At 39.5% G+C, this 19,338-nt stretch overlaps 1 protein-coding gene across 1 annotated transcript; it reads left to right on the forward strand.

Moving 5' to 3' along the window:
- The first annotated feature begins 834 nt into the window (after positions 1–834).
- efhc2 (EF-hand domain (C-terminal) containing 2) lies at positions 835–17,682 on the forward strand. The gene is made up of 15 exons (XM_042495091.1): positions 835–901; positions 1,766–1,954; positions 3,030–3,180; positions 3,331–3,554; positions 4,636–4,887; positions 6,590–6,697; positions 7,333–7,471; positions 8,688–8,853; positions 8,949–9,091; positions 10,120–10,316; positions 10,480–10,613; positions 11,255–11,449; positions 13,505–13,597; positions 14,373–14,472; positions 17,505–17,682. The coding sequence occupies exons 1-15, from the start codon at positions 860–862 to the stop codon at positions 17,628–17,630; spliced, it is 2,259 nt and encodes a 752-aa protein (XP_042351025.1). The 5' UTR covers positions 835–859; the 3' UTR covers positions 17,631–17,682.
- The last annotated feature ends 1,656 nt before the right edge of the window (positions 17,683–19,338 follow it).

Genomic DNA, 19,338 nt, shown 5'->3' on the forward strand with positions numbered 1-19,338 from the left:
GCGTTATAAAATCTTTAAAATTGTAACATTTATTTTTTGTTAAATTACTCAATAAATTTCTTTTCATAAACTCGTCATGATGGTAATCAAAGCAGTGGAATCTACATGCAGACTGAGAAATGTAAAATTACCCAAAAAAACTGACCAGAAATGCCAGATATTTCTCACCTCTGTTGATAAACCAAATAATTACTTATATGACAAAATAATATGTTTATTGCCTTCCATGTGTTCCACTTGGAAAAGGGTTGTTTTTACAATATTTGATGTGTTTGGTTAGCTTGTGCATTAGTTTATTTTTGGGAAATGTTTAAACAAGAGTAGAATAAAGGGAATAAAGTGGTTTTGGTGAAATGCAAATAATTTAAAGTTTTTGTGAAGAAAGTGTTCATGCCATATGCGTTCAAGGAACGTCGGAAATTTGAAAATCCAACAGTATTTCCTCTTAAAGCACCCTTTCAGTGTATTTTTGGCATTTTTCGTTTTATTTCATAGTTCATATTTTTCTGAGTCATATTCTAACAATGTTGCTGGAAGATGACGTTTGGCTATAGAAGAATCTGCGAGTCAAGCAGCAAAAAAAACAGCAAAACAGTAGAGATACTTAAGTGAAGTATAAGTACCTTACAAATGACAACAAACAAACAACAGCCGTGTATTTAATCACATTACACAAAATAAGAAAAGGGGCTTTTTTTCTTTGTGTTTCTGAGTTTAATTTTGTTCACGAACATTCTACAAGTTCCCCGCGTTCGAACGTTGCTAGGAGACGCAAACAGAGCGCTACCATGGTAACAAAAACCTACAGCAGCTGAATTGCGTTCAAAGAAAACGGAGTTGTCGTAAACACAACACAGCGATGGCGTTACCGTTTCTGCCCGGGAATTCTCCCAACAGACAGGTAAGAAACACTACTAACGACATTTGGTATATTTTACGTAAATGTTTGACTTTGTTTAGTTTAGGTTTTGGGCAGCTTGACTTCGACAGTTTTAACCGCAGAGACGTTATCTAGCTAACGTTAGACCGAATGTCAGTTAGCAAACGTTAAGTAGCATGCTAGCTCCTGAGCTAACCGGCTAAATGTTTGTGAGTTTAGCAATTTAACCCTTTGAAACCTGAGCAAATTAGCTTGGTTTCTTTCAAAAATCAACGAGAGGCGGCGAGCAGCTTAACAAGACATTGTTCAAAACTTAGCAAGAAATTAAGAAGATGTTAAAAGAAAATTACTGTAAATAGTAAAAGAAAAAAACATGTAGCTTCATATTTCACTTAAAAGTAAAGGGGAAACTTTATGCTTGACAGAAATAGTGATTTGATATATATCGTGATATATATCGATATCAACTGAAAAAAATATCATGGTAAGACTTTTTTCATATCGCCCAGCCCTAATATAACATGATATAAAAGAAAATAAAGCCACACCCCAGTCAGACTACTCTCAAAAAAATTATATAGTTTAACTTTATATTTATTTCATGTTTCATTGTATCCCATTATTTTTACTTACATTATTTTGTGTTTTTTCACTTGTTTGATTCTCCCTCTTTGTTTTTATATATATACATACATAGCATTTTTTGGAAGGAGCCTGAGAACTAAGATTGTCACTGACAACATCTGTTTCTAGTTACTTGTTGTGCAATTGATAAATGATATGAAAATCATTAGTTGATTTAATGGTTGTACACCACAGTAATCCTACATTACAGTATGTTTGGGCAGTCAAGGTTGGAGACGGTTTCTCTTTTCTGTTCTGCAGCTGGGGAAGGAGAAATTTCACAAATCCCAACATTTTGACTACTCCAACGGAGTCCCGATGCTGGTGGGATGTGAGCGTCCCGGCATCGGCGGAGAACTGTTAGTCGGCCAGAAGATTAAGCCAAAGTATTCCCTCTACCCCAAAGGACAAGGCAGTGGTTTACCATCATGGGTGACCTTTGACAAACAGGTGACTCGATCAGTTCTTCCTCCACAGTTTGAGTGACCATAGCAGTTGTGTTAGAGTAACTGTTTTAACAGATGTCTCATTTAAACAGATTACAACAAATACAGAGCAGTGGCTTTAAAGGTTAATGTGTTACATACAGCATAGGTACTGTTCTGTATTCAGGGTTCAGTCATGAAAAACCCGGGAATGTCATGAAGTTTGATTAAAGAAATTTCCAGGCCTGGAAAAGTTTTGGAAGACTAAATATACCTTGAAGGTTTTGGAAAGGTCATGAAATTTTATGTCAGAAAAAACATTTGTTCAAGGACCATTGGAAATTTTAAAAGTCAGTTTTTACAGTTTCTGGCTGTGATGAATGTTGTAATCTTTGGTGTTTTTTAAAGAAAATATGCATATTTTCTTTAAAACAGTTATCCAAAATTTCTAAAGAAAAAAAAATTACAAGAAAAATAAATGCCACTAATTTTTAAAGAAAAAAAAAATCACCCACAAATGTTCTTTAAAAAACACAAAATTTCTTTGACAAAAAAGGCCAAAATTGTTTCTTTAAAAACATTTTTGAAGAAAAAAGGGCATTTTTTTCTTTCACTAAAAACATGTAAAGAAAAAGTATTGCCAAAAGTTTTTTAAGAAAAAAACATGACCCAATCTTTTCTTCAATAAAAATCATTTAAGGTTTTGAAAGAAAACCAAATCTTTTCTTAAGTAATCCCTAAAAATGTTTAATTTTTTTTAATGTTCAGCTCTAATCCTGTTCAGAATTCTGAAATACTTTCTAAAACCTACTTATATCGTAATGAAAAAGAACTGATAAGGAGCATCGATGGACGCTTCAGAGAAGATATTCTCTCTAAAGTTTGCCTCAGATTCATGGAGATTTATTGGTAAACTGTGTATGAACTCTGTGCGTCGTTTATCTATCAGTTTAAAGCAGTTGTACCAATGCTGTGTGAAGTCACTAAAGAAATCTTGAAAACTTAATGATCAGTTATGTAACTAAAAGTGTAAGTAAAGTTATGTAAGTAAAAAGCCATAATTTAAATGTGTCATTCACAATCTCCCTCTGCTGCTCCAGGCTCTGTGTTTCGAGGCTTATTTTCAGGAAGCTGTGCCTCAGGCACGAGATGAGACGTACAGGATCAGGAAGTGTAAGATCTACTTCTTCCTGGAAGATGACACCATACAGGTGGTGGAGCCCGAGTACAAGAACAGCGGCATCTCTCAAGGTGTCTGCGATATCACAGCAAATGTGTCATGAATGTAGCTCAAATGAAGATGTCTGAATTTGTTATGTACCTTTTTTCATTTCACAGACGTGATGAGTGATTTAATACCCTTTACTCCTGCGTTGTTGTTGTTGTTGTCTCCTGCGGCAGGAGTATTTATTTGTCGCCAACTCATCCCACTGCCTCCCCCAAATGATGACCAGTTCTACAACATTTTCCATTTCAACATCAACCAGCAGATGGTGCTGTACTCACGCACATTCACTGTCACCGACTGTGACTCTTTCACGAGGAACTTCCTCACAAAGCTCGGCGTGCGCCTGAATGAGCCCGCCGCTGTACCCGACGACCCCTACAGCAACCTCCGGGAACAGGTGGGCCTCACAGCCACACTCGTTTAAGTTTCTCAGGTTTTTCATTTTCTTTAGGTATTCCTTTAAAAAGAACAGCAGCAGGTTTCAGTCTGACTCATCATGTGACTGCAAATAAAAATAGAAAAGCAAAAAAGATCAGCAAAAACAAGAAACAGGTCGGGTCATTCCAAGTAATGACAGTCAGATCCTGTGTGGAATAAAAAGTTTCACTTTCTTTTTGATCGGGGATAAAACTACAAATATTTATATAGTTTATTTGATAGTGACAGTGTGAAGCTTGTGTGTAACAAGCTGCAGTAACTGATGTTTCACATACAGAGATTCCCAACTTCTGCTCTGAGTTTGGCTTTTAATAAAGAAAAACAAAACAAAGATATCAAGGTTATATACATTAACAGGTATGGTACAAAGAAGAAAAAAAGGTAAATATTTATATCAGTATTTCATAGACATCACAAAAAAGACACAAATGTCAAGGTCACATGCACTTACAGCACTCAACTACGAGACTTAAAATAAAATAGTTAAAAATAAATAAAATAAATAGTTAAAATAGTTAAAAATGCTCTCTGATTTTGTTTCAGCCAACCTTTAACACTTTTGTCAAAAATCTTAATATCTTGTGTTAATTTTCTGCCTCAGAGAGGTCTTACATCGTGTGACTTTACAGTTGCTGCTTGCTGTTCCCCTGGTGTTCCTGGTGTCCTGCCACTGTTTTGCCAGCTGATGAATGTGCAGAAAATATCCGGTGCTAAATTTGAAGACATTTAAAACCAGTTTGAGGGATGAGAATTTTAGAAAATTATCAAAACTGAACAACTGTACTGCTTCATCCTTTTTATCCATTAATTCTTCAGTTATACATAGATGTAAATATTTCAGTTCGTCTATGAATTATTAAAAAAAAAAATAAAATCAGTAATGCCTGCATAGCCGTTCACTGTAAATGCATTTTTAAAAAAAATAGTTGTCAGTAGTCAGAATGAAATTTAGTGATTTCCATGTCTGGATAAGTATGGAAATTAGAAAAAAGAGCGTGTGGAAAAATGTTTGTGTCTCTTTCACTCTGTCCCTCCTCCAGATGGAGAAAAGTATGAAGCCTCTTCGACCGTACGAGAGGCGCGACACTCTGAAGCAGTTCCTGGACCACGACCGCCAAGTCCTGCGCTTCAGCTGCTTCTGGGACGACACGGAGAGCGTGTTCGGCGACCCGCGGGAGCTCGTGCTGCACTACCACCTGGCTGACGACACCATAGAGATCCTGGAGATTATCTACCCGAACTCTGGGAGGGATAACCTGCCCAAATTCCTTCGCCGCAGCAAACTACCCAAGGTATGATAGAGAGGGACGATATTTGGTGTCAAGGAGAGAATTCAGTAAACGCACAGGTTATGGAAATTCCCAAATACTGTGAAATGTAGAGAGGAACATGCTGACAGGAAATGTCAGAAAATGTGATAAATTCTCAAAGGTGGTGAAGAACTGTTAGGGTCTTCGTGAATGTTGAAGAATGGGCCAGTCACAGCAGCCCCATAACATGTTTCCTGGATTTTAGGACATTTCTAGGATTTCAAAACGTTTCTAGAAGTTTCGGATGTGTCTTTGATTTTAGGACATTTCTCAGATTTCAAAACATTTCTAGGATTTTAGGAAGTTTCTAAGATTTTTGGATGTCTCTTGGATTTTGGGACATTTCTATTATTTTAGGACATCTCTCAAGTTTTAGGATGTCTCAGATTTTAGGACTTTTTTTCAAAGCTTATGACATTACTAGGAATTTAGGATGTTTTTAGGATTTTAGGACATTTCCTTTTCTTTTTTTTTTTTAAAGATTTTTGGGGGGCTTTTATTGCCTTTAATTTAGGGGACAGTGTGAGTGTGAAAGGGGGAGAGAGAGAGGGGGAGACATGCAGCAAAGGGCTGAGGCCAGATTCGAACCCGCGGCCACTGTGGCGAGGACACAGCCTCTGTACATGGGGCACCGCTCTATCCACTGAGACATCAGGTGCCCCAATTTTAGGACATTTCTAGAATTTAAGGGCATTTCAAGGATTTTAGGACATTTATTGGATTTTCACATGTCTCTGATTTTAGGACGTGTCTAAGATTTTAGGACATTTCTAGAATTCTAGGGTGTTTCTAGGACTTTAGGATGTTTCAAGGGTTTTAGGACATTTCCCTGGATTTTACGACGTTGCTAAGATTTTGGGACATTGGGCGGTTGGCTATGGCCTCTGTTGAGGGTGTGGGGGATCCTCCACTGGCACTTTTTTTGATGAACAAGAGATATATTGATGCTGTTTTATGCACTCTGGCACCTTATGCATACTAAAGGGTCAAAAACAATTCCCAGTGTGAATGAATTTATTTTTATTGTGACCCCTGTGAGGGTCCAGATTTGTCCTGTGGGCATTAAGTGTGTTAGATTTCCATGTCCATTGGCAGGTTTTTACATATATGTGGTTATTCCAAACCCGAAGGCTCGCAGTGGCTCTCTTTCTGGTTGGCTGACTTCTCTCCATCTTTCTCCCAACCTCCGCTCCTCCACCGAGACCTCATTCACTCTGACAGCACGGCTGCAGCATCCAGCCTCCCTCCAGCAGTTTGCCTTTCTCCTCCACTTACTGACTGAAGCCTAATTCAACTTGAAAGACAGCCAGACCTCAATCGTGTGTGTGTGTGTGTGTGTGTGTGTGTGTGTGTGTGTGTGTGTGTGTGTGTGTGTGTGTGTGTGTGTGTGTGTGTGTGTGTGTGCAGTGCAGTTGTTTGTTCTGCTGCCTTTCATTAAATGTCAGCCCTAAAGGTTGACCAGAATCCACCATCCAATGAGAAATCACCACATCCTTAAAGACAGATCAGCTCTTCACTCTGTGTCTTTATTGTATTAGTCTGTCTCTCCCTCGGTGTCCAGCTGTCTTTGGTTCTCTGTGTCTGTCTCCATCCATATTTGCGTGCAGTGTCGCTCCGTGCTGCGAGGATCTTGTGTTTTGTGTTAAGTTTCTGTCTTCTCCTGCCTGTGGTTGTCTCTCTGTAGCGTCCTCCGGCCCAGATGAAGCAGCCTGGACAGATGGCAGACCGCACCGTGCTCAATACGTTTGCCTCTGCGAGTCAGGGGAAACGCTTCATACTGGACAGCCTCAGAGTATGTCCTGTCTCACGCTACATGCTACAAACATGCTGATATGACAAGAAAAATAAAAATTAAGAAATAAATTCTATTTAGGATACAAAAGAACAGACTTTATTGTCCCAGGAGGACAAGGAGACTGTCAGAGTCTCAGAGGTTGCAGTTCTGACAGCAGGCCCAAAAACAGCTTTTCTATATGGCCAAAAGTATGGGGACACACCCAGTTTTGTTCCAATTCCAATTTCATCACAGCAGTGTGAAGGAGTGAGTGGCATCTAGTGGGGAAGATACAGATTACAATCAAGTAAATACCCCTCCCTACATCCTGTCCTGTCCAAGTGTGAAGGAGAACCTACGATGACCTTAACTGAAGTCTTCAAAAAAAGTCCAAATTATCCCTTTAATGCTCATAGCTGTGGAATGAAATGTCCAGCACTCATTAACAGCATACATTAGAAGTATGGCTGTCCACATACTTTTGGCCATGTAGTGTATTAGATGAGCTTGTGCCTGAACACCACTTTGACTGAAACTACACGGTGGCAAGTTTAACTCCACCAGGTTAAATAATAACACGTTCAGCAGGTAATATTTATCTGCGGTCTGCCTGTCATCTCACGCTCTCCTCTTCTGTATTGTGTCTCTTGCAGACCGGAGCCGTCCACGAGGAGTTTTATAAGGACAGTGATCTGGCTGTTGGAGGGGAGGTGAATGTGTGGGGCAGGAGAGTGATCCTCACCGACTGTGACCAGTTCACCAGAGACTACTACCGCTCCAAATACGGCATAGGTAACCACAACTGCTGTGTAGTTTTTTTTTCTCCAGTGTTTCTTTAAACGTTTCAGATATTGTTGATGTTTTATAGACATAAATATGAATCAAGCCCAATTTTGAAAAACAAAATTATTAAATAATTACATCACCTATGCTTTTATGATGGCAAAGTGACATTTCGGCTAAGTCATACACTTAAATTGATTTAATCTTCAGTTATTAGTTGCTCATTCCTGCAGTACAATAATGTGAACACTTAGGGGCAGTAAGAGCAAACACAAGCCAGAGCTGACACATTACTGCATGTATATAGTTTGTACAAGACAAATATTGTTAAAAAATTAAAAATATTAATAAAAAAATCAGAATGACCTTATTTAGCTGCTCACAGTGGTGGAAAAAAGTACTCTGATCCTTAGTTTACTAAAAGAAATGTAAAAATACTCTGTTACAAGTACAACTTTTGCACTATATATATATATATATATATATATACTAAAATCATAGTGGCCATCATGAGAAAAACCTGACATTTAAAGGGTTAAAATTTTGATTTAAGATGAAGACTAAAATATTAACTCAATAAAACTTGATTTTGAAAATCACATTTTGTGCATAGATAAGTGTGTGTGTGTGTGTGTGATATTAAAGGGTTAATATAGTATAAAAACTGTTATAATGTGAGTGGCAATAATCTGTAAAACTAAGTAATTATCGTTAAACTAATAATTAGTAAACATTGTTTATTATATTTTCATTGTTTTTAAATGTAAAACAACTATTAACAAACATTTAATTAACTATCAATTCACCATTTATTAATGATGGTTATTGTAAAGTGTTAATGAACTGATTATGAGTTTAGCGCCATCATCAGGTCCTGTCCCTCCAGTGCTGGTGTGACTCCCGTCTCCCCAGTTGGAGGCACTGGGGGACCACAGGAGGCTGGTTGCTCCCCAGCAGCAGAAACCTAAGCTGGATCCGGAGGTGTCTGCCACCCTTGGCAGGTTTGGGGGTCTCAGTATTAGTCACAGCAGCAGAGCGGGTGGGGGGGGTGCTGTGATGCAGGGTCCTGAGCAGTCAGAGGTCGGCTCAGGGTCACAGTCAGACCCACGCTGCTGCACTCCTGCTCGGATGGATTACCTGCTGTCCTCTGATCATTTCAGCCGTCCTCCCGGCTTTCTTTTTTCTTCTAAGTGTTTTGTCTTTTCTGTCCCCGTCCTCCTGTCAGAGGACTTCACCCCTGTGCAGTACAAAGCTCCCCCGGCCCCGAAGCCCCCGAGGCCTGTGCCCCCCTACAACGGCTTTGGCTCCGAGGAGGACTCACTCAGCTCCTGCCAGGGCCTGCTGCCCAAACCCCCACAGAAAGATTTCCACAAGTTTATGGAAAAAGACAGGTTTGGAAGAGTTGTAGTCGCAGCTGAGTTTCATACTGAGATGTTTGTGTGCGTCAGTGGCAGCCCCCGACTATGCTGTGTGTGCGTCCCCGTAGATGTGGCCTGGACAGCAATGTGCTGGACTTCCGAGCCAAGATGGTGGCCAACGATCCAGTCGACAGAGACAGGGTGTTCATCATCTCCTTCTACCTCTGCGACGACTCCATCAGCGTGTTTGAACATCCACAGAGGAACTCAGGTAAAAAAGTTTGGACCGTCGCTGCGCCACAACCGCTGCGCCACAACCGCTGCAAAGACCTCAGATACAAATCTATGACTCTCATGGCAAACATTTGGTTTGTCAGACTCAGTTTCCACTTCCAGAAAGTTTTCAAAACAGATGACGTTTAGTCCATAGACCCACTTTTTAAGCATGGAGATATTCCCATCGGTGTAAATCAGCATTTGACGGGAGTTTTTACCATGTAAGATGACGAATGCGTCACAGGTTTGAGGACTGCTCAGCAGGGCTCCAAAATGAGATATCCAAAACAAAACTATATGAGGAGCGATTTCATTCAGTTTAGATTTGAATTTCAGTTTAGAAGTTAAAACATATCGCCAACATGATTTAATCTCAAATGCCAGAGCTTTAACCAAGGTTCGTATGGTCATGAAAAACATGGAAAAGTTATGGAATTTGCTAATGGAAATTTCCAGTTTTGGAAATTTTGGAAAACACCATAAACCCTTAAAGTTTTGGAAAAGTCATGGAATTTTGTTTCAGAAACCTGTACACATGATGTTTTGAAGGACTGTTAAATCCCCAAATAATTAATGTTTGTTTGAGTTTCTAGCTGTGGTAAATGGTGTCATATTTCATGTCATTATAGGTTAAAAATTGGCAAAAATGTTTAAGTAAAAAAAAAAACCTTTTTGTTAAATGCCTTAAAAAAATTCACCCTAACCCTAACCCATTTGTTTTTACTAATAAAAAAAATAAATAAACATACCAAAAAAAATAAAAATGGCCAAAATGGAAAAAAACAACCCACCCCATGCCTTCCAAACCCATAGGTGTTCTTTGGACAACTGTTTTTACAGTTTCTGACTGTGATAATGGGGTCATTTTTAGTGATTTTTATAGAAAACATGACCACCAAACGCGAGGGCCCGCAGGTTTGAAGGTTATAAATCAACAATCTAATGACAAAAAAAAGGTTAAGAAAAAAAAACTAAACGGTTATCAAGTTGATTCTCTCCTCGCTCTCTCACATCGTGTTTCAGGCGTGCTGGGCGGTAAGTTTTTGGAGCGAGGTCGTGTGAAGAAGCCCGGCCAGGAGCTGTTTAAGAGCGAGCTGTCCGAGTACTTTACAGCTCAGGATCTGTACGTGGGAGCGACCCTCTGCCTCAACAAAAAGTTCTTCCAGCTCCTGGATGCTGACGAATACACCTTCAACTACATGGAGCAGCATGCTGAGGAGGTACGGAGGGACTCTTTGTTTCTAGTGGTTTCTGAGGTTTATGTAGGTTTTGGTTGTTGCAAACAGTGGTGCTCTCTGGAGCAGCTTGATTACAAAGCTGTCCGTTTTTGGTTTTACCTAATTCTGTCTGTGATGAAAGATTGTTTATGTTTATTGTCTCAAGTTCCCCAAAGCCAACGTGGGAAACATCCTCAGTAAACTGCGGTCCATCCCGGAGGAGAAACAGAGCGAAATCAGGAAGTTTCTGAGTCTCAGTGACCCCAACAACGCCGGCTTCATCCCCTTTGAGTCCTTCAGGTACAGAAAAACAACCAGTCTGCCCACTGCACCCCCCGTTACAAGAAAATGCTCTGGTGCTTTTTTTGAGCATGAATTCAGACTGAAGTCCACCTGATACACAAGATCTGATCATAAAGTTGAATTCCTGTTAGCATTATGATGGTAATTACCAATTATAGGTGTGTCAAGTCAACTCAAACCATTGTTTACTCAGGGAAAATTAAGCATTTTACAGCAATGCCATGGACTCACATTCAGTGAGCTAAAAAGATATAAAGACATGATAGCAATAAGTTCAATAAAAACAAATAAGTAGCAGCAAATGGCTTTCAGGGGTTATAAATAGCAACAAAATCAGGAAAAAGGATGAAAAAGATTAAATATTAAGATTAATATTGGCTACTGTAAAAGTTGTCTTACATTTTTTTCCAAGCGGTATTAAAGAAAAAAAAGGCTTAAATCTCACTTGCACTGAGCTGCATGAACTCTGCTTCAGCTGCAGTGGATTCTTGCAAATAGAGGATATAAAGAGGCAGAAAAACATGATTTTTTTCAAAGGTTATCTGTCTCATTCTGCTGTTAGGATGTAATGACAGATATTTGTGTGTTATTGTCTTAATGTGTGTGTGTGTGTGTGGGGGGGGCTGTATGCTCCACAGGGGCCTGCTGGGAGGTCTGGACTGCGGTCTGTCGGAGCACGAGGTGCTGGTCCTGGGCCGACGCTTCTCAGAGCGCGAGCAGCCCGAGGAGGACGTGGGCCTGATGCTGGCCGTGGCCCAGGACTTCCTCAGGAAGAAGAGCTTTGAAGAGCTCCCTCACATGGCCAGAGCCTTCACACACAGCGACCGAAACAAGTAGGTGGTTACACGCACACACACAGACAGATGTTAGCTTTAGACAAAAAGCAGAAACACACACAGACAGCGTCACAACAAGACATCAATCGTGGAGTCAGTGGCCCCACATCTCAGAGCAGCGATTTGTTCCAGCAGTGTGAGAGTGGAGCATTGGAACCAGATGGACCCTGAAGACCTGTATGGCATGTAGCTCTGCAGCCACAGGACACACACACACACACACACACACACACACACACACACTTGGTCTCTGTCTGTCCTTTCTGTTGACTTCCTCTTTTTTGTGCATAAAATCACATTAAGTGCATGCACGCCACACAGAACTGCCTGTCCAAACATAGAAGTAGTAATAATGATAATCATAATAAGTTCATTTATATAGCACTTATCAAAACCAGCGTTACACAGGGCTTTACCCTTAGAATTAAAAAAATTTGGGGCGCCATGCACACTCAGCTGGTGGAGCGTGCACCCCATGTGCAGAGGCTGTGTCCTCGTCTCAGCGGTTCACGTCCAGCCTCGGCCCTTTGCTGCTTGTCGTCCACTCTCTCCCACCTTTCACGCTATGTCTGTCCTGTCCAACAAAGGCAAAAAAGCCCCTAAAAATATATATATAACAAAAATATTCACATACAGGAAACATTTAAAAACACAAAAGAAAAATATAAGATCAACACACAAGAAAAATGTTAAATAGAAAAAAAATACAACACCAAAGAAAAATATAAAAACAATGGTTGAATTTAAAAACAAAAACAGAACAGTCCAAGACTTAAATGCAATTTAAGTAGTAAAATATTAACATGGGTTTCTGGACTGGAGGGTCAGCAGAGCCGTGAGGTTACGCTGACTCGTCTGTGTTTGTGTCCGTGTTGACGCTCTCACTTAGTGTCAGATTGTTCATCAGCGTCCCTGTAATGAAGACGGCATGACAAGAATGAACCTCAGGAGCGTCGGGCATCACTGTGGACAACAACAGCAGAGGTCTTAAAGGACAAACATCCTCTGTTTCACACTTTGGCTACGGTTACATGCACACCAATATTCCCCATTTATTCAGAATATGACGATTTTTTGTATTTGTGACAGTTCAAGTGAACACCATATCCTGTTTAACCCCATTTTAACCTGAGCAAATTGGTTTAATGTCTTTCAAAAGTATGGGAAAAAAGGCAAAGAGAAACTTAAGAAAGAAATTACCTAAAAAATAACAACAAAAGTAAGTAAAAGCAAACAAATGACCTTGAAAAAAGTGCTTAAGAAATATAATAATTTTGTTTTTTATTATTTAAGATAAAATAATTAGCATTTTCCTTTTTTCCCCAGACATTTTCCCTGTCATTTTCCTCCTAAATCTACTAATATTGTGCAATTTGTAGAACATTTCTTGCCAAGTTTCTCATTCTCTTTTTTCACGGTTTCAGAAGAAAATAAACAAACATGCTTCGAGTTTAAAGGTCTGAATACTTGTGAAAGAACATGAAAGAAGAGGCTGAGCTCACACGCTCCAACAAATCCGCCACCAGAAGGAAACTGTAAAAAAATCCTGTTTTAATGCGAAGAAGTAAAATGACAATCAGCTCCAGCTGTTGTACTCTTCCATATTTTGACGTGATAAACGACATGTTAGGTCACGTTAATCAGAGCGTGCACGGCTGCATGTCAGCGGGAATGTTAGTGGAATATTCGTTTTCATCAGCCACGTAAACAGCTTTACTAGGAATGCTGTCGCTTTCTGAACAAGGGCAGAAAATGCAATATTTTGTGCATATAAATGTACTCAGTGTTGTCATACACATCCAGTTTGAGATATTTTAATCTATTGATATTAGAGTAGAGCTTTCTGAAATATCATCAAAGGCTAACGTGTGCTGCTGGCGTGTTTGCTCTGATCTTGTGTTCAGCTTGTCAGCACTGGATTGTTTTCAGTTTACATCCGCTAAGAAGGTTGTGTATTTCCTTTGAGCTTTATTCAAATAACCCACTACAAACACACAAGCAGCCAGATGTGGCTCTCTGACGCTGGATGTCCATGTCTCTTTGTGTCTCCAGGACCGGCCGTCTGTCCACCAAAGAGACGAGGACCATCTGTAAGGCCTTCAAGCTCCCCCTGCCTGAGAAGCTGCTGGGAGGTTTGCTCGGCAGGTAAACCGGCGCATGGTTCAAGGTCGAGCCGTTCGAGGTCCCACTGCGTCTTCTCAGTGATTCATTGTCTCTCTTTGTAAAGTTCGGTGCCGTTCTTTGCCCAGAATTTGTTCCTGGCATGGTTGAAAAATCTCTGAAGCAACATTTAGACTGATTACCACTAAAAAATGATGCATTGGAGGTAGAGCAGAGTAGCTTCATTTAAATCAAGTGGCAGCTGTCGTCTCCTATTCTGGGGTTTCTTTTTTTTTTTTTTTGGTAATTCTATTTTTTATTGGTTAATGTGAGCGTACAGAAACAAAATACACAACCAAATGATCATGAAGACCTTTCAATCATGTAAAAGGGGGAAATAATATAATGGAATAAAAGGATAAATAAATACATTTAAAAATTAAATAGAGTAAATAAATAGGAAAAATAGAAGATAAGGGGGGGTGTTAATTAAATTTAAAAATATATATATGAAATAAGGTTAGAAAATGAAAAGAAAGGCAAACAAAAGGGTATCGGATCAAAACATGCACATGTAGACAGTTGGTGAGAACTCGTTAGACTTCTGATATTGAAAAACGAGGAGGAATTACATTAGGAAGCCTTCAACAACTTTCAACAACTGCCGGTCTTAATGATTTAGCCACTATAATAAATGCTTTTTTTGATGTAATTCATCCTTGTTTTCACATTTTTGGAGTGTCTGGATTTCCTACCTTTAAGAATGTAAGTACTTGTTCCACTGCTGTCTGTTTCTAATCTGGATGCACGTCTGTTGCAGGTTTGCAGACAGAGACGAGATCGACTATCACGCCTTCCTGGCCGGCATCAACTGGCTGGAGCACCCTGCTCCTCCAGTGATGCCCGAAGACTCCTTAAAGGTAAGAGAGAGGAAACACGGTGAAACAAAGCAAAAGCAGCAGAAGAGTGAAAGAGGAGAGAGAAAACATTTTTTAGATGAGAGTACGCAGGTTTCCATTACAAATCTGCTCAAAACTTAAGCGGTATTTTCGAAATGTCGATAAAACACAACGTGGAGTGACTGTGTTTCCACTGAGTGATAGTCTGCAACTTCTCCTCTGGTGGTAACATCCCAGTAACCATGGCGATGGATGTTCAAAACATTAGCAGCTTTATTTCTATTGCAGCCACCGCATTAGCCGTCATTATTTCCAATCCAAGGCCACGTAGGCGTGTTATGGAGCCATGATGGAAAGGCGAGCCCCTTATACATGGGAGCAGCCACAATTTCAGTTTGCACAATTTGAGGGGTACTGGCAGCCCGCCGAGTGAATCAGAAAAGCACAGTAAGTGATTTCACAGTGTGTGCACAGATTTTTAAATAGTTGTAATTGAAAATCAATCCACATCTTGTCCCTACCTGCGATGACTCAGACGACAAGTGAGCCAAAGGCAGAATGAAGTGAGCGGGAAGAAACGGTTAAAAAAAAAGAAAGGCAAAAGGGCAATAATTTATTGTGCATAGACTTTAAAAAAAAGACACACACACACACAGAGGTGGTCAAAGAGGAAGGAAGTAGCTCCTTTGTTCTTGTCTCTTGAATTTGTATCTTTCCTGTGTAATGCTGATTTAGCATGCTTCAGCACAGCCAAATCTAAGCAGAAACAGGTGAGCGGGAGAGATATACAACATGGCATGACAACAAAGGGAGAGAGGACTGAATCTGTGTGTGTGTGTGTGTGTGTGTGTGTGTGTATCTGAGTGCTGTGCAAACTCAACTCTGCGTTTTCCTCTGTCACGGTTTCCAGCTGCTCTCAGCCTCTCCGGGTTTTCAGCCCAGACGAGTCGCTCAGTCTCTGCTCCGTGATTCTGCCCTCTCTAAAAAGCTTTAAGGTGTTGACAGACTCGGATTGACTAACTGCTCCCTGGGCCTTTTTTTACTCTTTGCTGCAATCCACATGCTCTTTAGTATTTAGTATTGCCAGTTTTCTTATTACCTCTGTTATTTTCTTTCTTTCTAATCATTATATTTAACGGTCTTGGAGCCAGTTCAAAAACAGCCTTTTCTAAAGAAATGACTTAATTGCATTTGTCCTGTTGCGTTTTAACAAAGTTATTTTGTTTTCTGCACTTTAATCAGTCTAATGGAGGTGATTTTGGAAGTGGGGTTGTATGAGGTGCTTTTATTTATTTATTTAACTTTTATTTATACAGGTAATCTCATTGAGATACGGGATCTCATTCTCAAGAGAGACCTGTCTCAGACAGCAATTAGTTACAGACAGATTTATCAATACAGTACATAAAACATTTAAGTGAAAGTGTCAAGTGAAAGCTGATTAAAAATACCAAAAACAGGAACAAGTGCCCAAAGATGCTTTTTCCAGTGTGCTTAAAACAAGTTTTAAAATCCCCTCATGGGATCAAGCTCCAGATCCTGCTGTAGCGTGTTCCAGGTTGAAGGGGTGGGGTAATAAAATGTCTTTTTGCAAAGCTCTGGTCGTCCTGAGCGAACACTGAAGGTAATAAAGGCCTGGGAGCAAAGGCTATGACTGCACTGTATCCATAGTGAGTCTATTACCTGCAGTAGACAGCAGTCGGCACGCCCCCCAATTTGGAGAAGCAGGTAGGAGAACTGACAAGCAAGCCGAGCAGCAGCAAAACATATTTTAGCCACCAAAAAAGACAAAAACATCAGTTTGAGGGTACACTCTTTTAAAGATATTTTTACTGCTTCACCTTTATGTCAGACATCCCCTTCCAACAGGTTAGTTCCCCATGCACAGAATCAGTTTAAAATATATGCTATATAATATCTCCTGTGTAAGTGTGTACGGTTTATTAACCATATCTACACTAGTCCAACTCCTTTACATGAAATACTTAAATATGTTTACTGAATATGTCCGATGGACATTCTGGTGATGTTTGTCCTGCTCATATTTATTTTGTTTGAAATAAAGATCTAACTAACTACACCAATGACATTGCATGACAAAATATGACATCAGCGACATAACAAAATTCTCCCGATATGCGGTATGACAGAAAAGTGTCACACGACACTTTTCTGTTGAAAATACTTAATTTCTGTAAAGTGACACATCGAAAGTGTAGAAGAGAAGGTGGAAGGTGGACTATTGCACGCAATGTTTTTTTAAGTTATTAGCCTATAACTTAACCTAAAAGCTGCTTTGTCACTTATTGACTTTGATATTTTTGAGTAAACAAAGTATTTTTAGCTCTCTGAACACAAATCTGCCTCCGTCAATGAGTTTGTTTGTGTTATTGTGTGACTGGTGAAACCGCACTAACAATTTAAAATGCCAGAGTCACACAATAACACAAACTAACTAACTCAAACAAGGCAACAATGTTAAATCAGTTAATTTGTTAATTTTTATCAGTGGAGTCTTGTTTTAAGAGAACAATATCCTCCCTGGAAATCACTATCTGACAGCAAGGTAAAACAGTGAAAATATTTGAAATATAGCGGACACTTTTAAGTGAGTTTTTTCGTGACTAAAATGTTGTTGGATTCCTGTCTGCTTCTTAAAACTGACCGCTACCTACTGCATGTAATACACTGACAATAGAGAAGTACCTCATTCAGCCCCGCTTCAAAAGAGCCAAACTATCCCTTTAAGAACGTTTTTTTAAACTCTAAGTAACGCAGTGTTATTTACATAGCAGATTTGTTACACACTGACAACTTAAGGTGCTTTTCAAGTGGTATGAAGCACATAAAGCAGAGTAAGACAAATAAAGGAATTACAAAGATGATATCTATCACTGAGAAACACTAACAGAAGTTGAAATATTAAAAGGCGAGCAGCAAACAGTAAACTTCAAGTGGAGACTAAAATAGTCTATTATTGGCAGCAATGAAGAGGAAGGTGTGTTAATGTAGTCAGAGTTGTGTAATGGCTCGTGTGTCCCTGTCGTCTTCAGTTTGAGGTGAATGCGAGGTTTGACGCCGGCGAGGCTTCAGTGAAAAACGTCAACTACTCGTCTCTCCTGGAGGTGTTCAGCTTTCCCTCCAACACCGAAGACCCAGCAGCCGTCACCTCAACATAGACTCCAGGTTTTACCTCACGAACACACACATATTAAAGAACACGGTCTATTGGCTGAGCACCATCTGTGTTTTCTTTGTTTGAAATGTTCTCTTATTTTCAGATTATTGCATAAATACATGACATTCTTTTGATTACCTAAATTTATAATCGTACACTCGTGATACGATTGAAACTGTTATTACAACCATACTCCTCTTTGTGTTGTTGTTTCCTTTTTATATATATACTTTTTAGAAAGTAAAGATGAAAAGTAAGAAAATATGTTTTAAAAAGTATATAAATAAAAAAAATAAAATAAAATAACATTAAAATAAATAAATGAATGTATGTGTGTGTGTAAATATATACACATAATGAATAATTTGGCGGTAATGGTGTGCTCAAGCAAGCGCTAACAATCCCCTTCACTGGAAAATTGATGCTTTAGGGGAAAAAGTTCTGAGTTATATGTAAAAAATTAGGACAATAGAACCTGCTTGGATCGAACGGTAGAACAGCGATGTATGAAACAAACCTTTGTATGGAGATAATCTTACCTGTTTATCTGTCGTATCAGTTAGGTTGCTTATGGAGTTCTCATTTTAGTCTGTTAGATTTCTAAAATCTGTCAGCGTCGGTGTTGTGTGAGTGATGATGGAGATGGGTTAAACTGCAGGGGGGATTGGATGTGTGTTCTGGATTTTAAAGTTTATTTTATGGTGTTAATGAATAATTTGGCGGTAATGGTGTGCTCAAGCAAGCGCTAACAAACCCCTTCACTGGAAAATTGATGCTTTAGGGGAAAAAGTTCTGAGAAAACAGCTGCTTTCTGGTGTGCTCGCGTGTGTACGTTTACATGAGTTGGTGCGGATCCCTCGGAGACGTGGTGAAAAACGCGAGGCGTTAAAGCAGAACCATATTTCAGCTCTGGGCAGCGTGCGCTCACACACATTATGATCACCACTGTATCCTCCAACGCTGTGCTAAGTTGATAACGGGGGAAAGGTCTTTGGAATGAATGATGTGTGCTGTATGATGACTGTACGCTGGCGACATCACAAGACAGAAGCTAAACATAGACACAGAAACCACACAGAAGAGTCCAGGAGACTTAATGTGCTTATCTTCAGGGCTTAGGGTTAGTGGTCGACCAACATGGGTTTTTCAGGGCCAACACTGGTACAGATGACTAGTCTGAGACCAATAACTAATATTTGGAACCGATATGCATTTACAATAAAAATGAAAATCTTTCTGTCAAAATTTAGAATTTGGAATATAAGAAACTCTAACACAAAACTTTGTTTAAATGGCTTTAGCAAATGTTTCATCAAAACTGAGACTTTCAGCATCATAAATAGCAAGTTCCCAGCAGCTTCTTTGATTAAGTCAGGTGAAAATTTAACTGAAAATTAATAAATAAAGCAGCTCCCTGATCTATTACCACCTGATCCAATCACATTGATGATTAGAGAGGAGCAGCTGTTTGTAAGTGAATGCAAAGTTTTAGACCCCAACTTTAAGAAGAGGGAGTTAGGTAAGGTTAAAGGTGGAAAAGTGAAAAGGAAAGAGTTAATTTATGTGCGTTTTGTTTTCAGCATGTGTTTAGATTCTTTGAGCCTCATTAGAGTGGTTTACTCTTAATGACAGTTTATTCTCACATTGATTGGATGAAAACATGGAGAGACGTTTGGAGGAGTGAGCTCTTCAGAGAGGTCTAATTTACA

The sequence above is a fragment of the Plectropomus leopardus genome, chromosome 10, assembly GCF_008729295.1.
Source record: "Plectropomus leopardus isolate mb chromosome 10, YSFRI_Pleo_2.0, whole genome shotgun sequence".
Lineage (NCBI taxonomy): Eukaryota > Metazoa > Chordata > Actinopteri > Perciformes > Serranidae > Plectropomus > Plectropomus leopardus.

Bases quoted from the DNA above. Each gene is read 5' to 3' on its own strand.
- efhc2 (XM_042495091.1), top strand. From the start codon at position 860: ATGGCGTTACCGTTTCTGCCCGGGAATTCTCCCAACAGACAG. The intron at 3,181-3,330 runs GTGTCTGCGATA...CTCCTGCGGCAG, and splicing joins GAACAGCGGCATCTCTCAAG to GAGTATTTATTTGTCGCCAA. The intron at 8,854-8,948 runs GTTTGGAAGAGT...GCGTCCCCGTAG, and splicing joins AAGTTTATGGAAAAAGACAG to ATGTGGCCTGGACAGCAATG.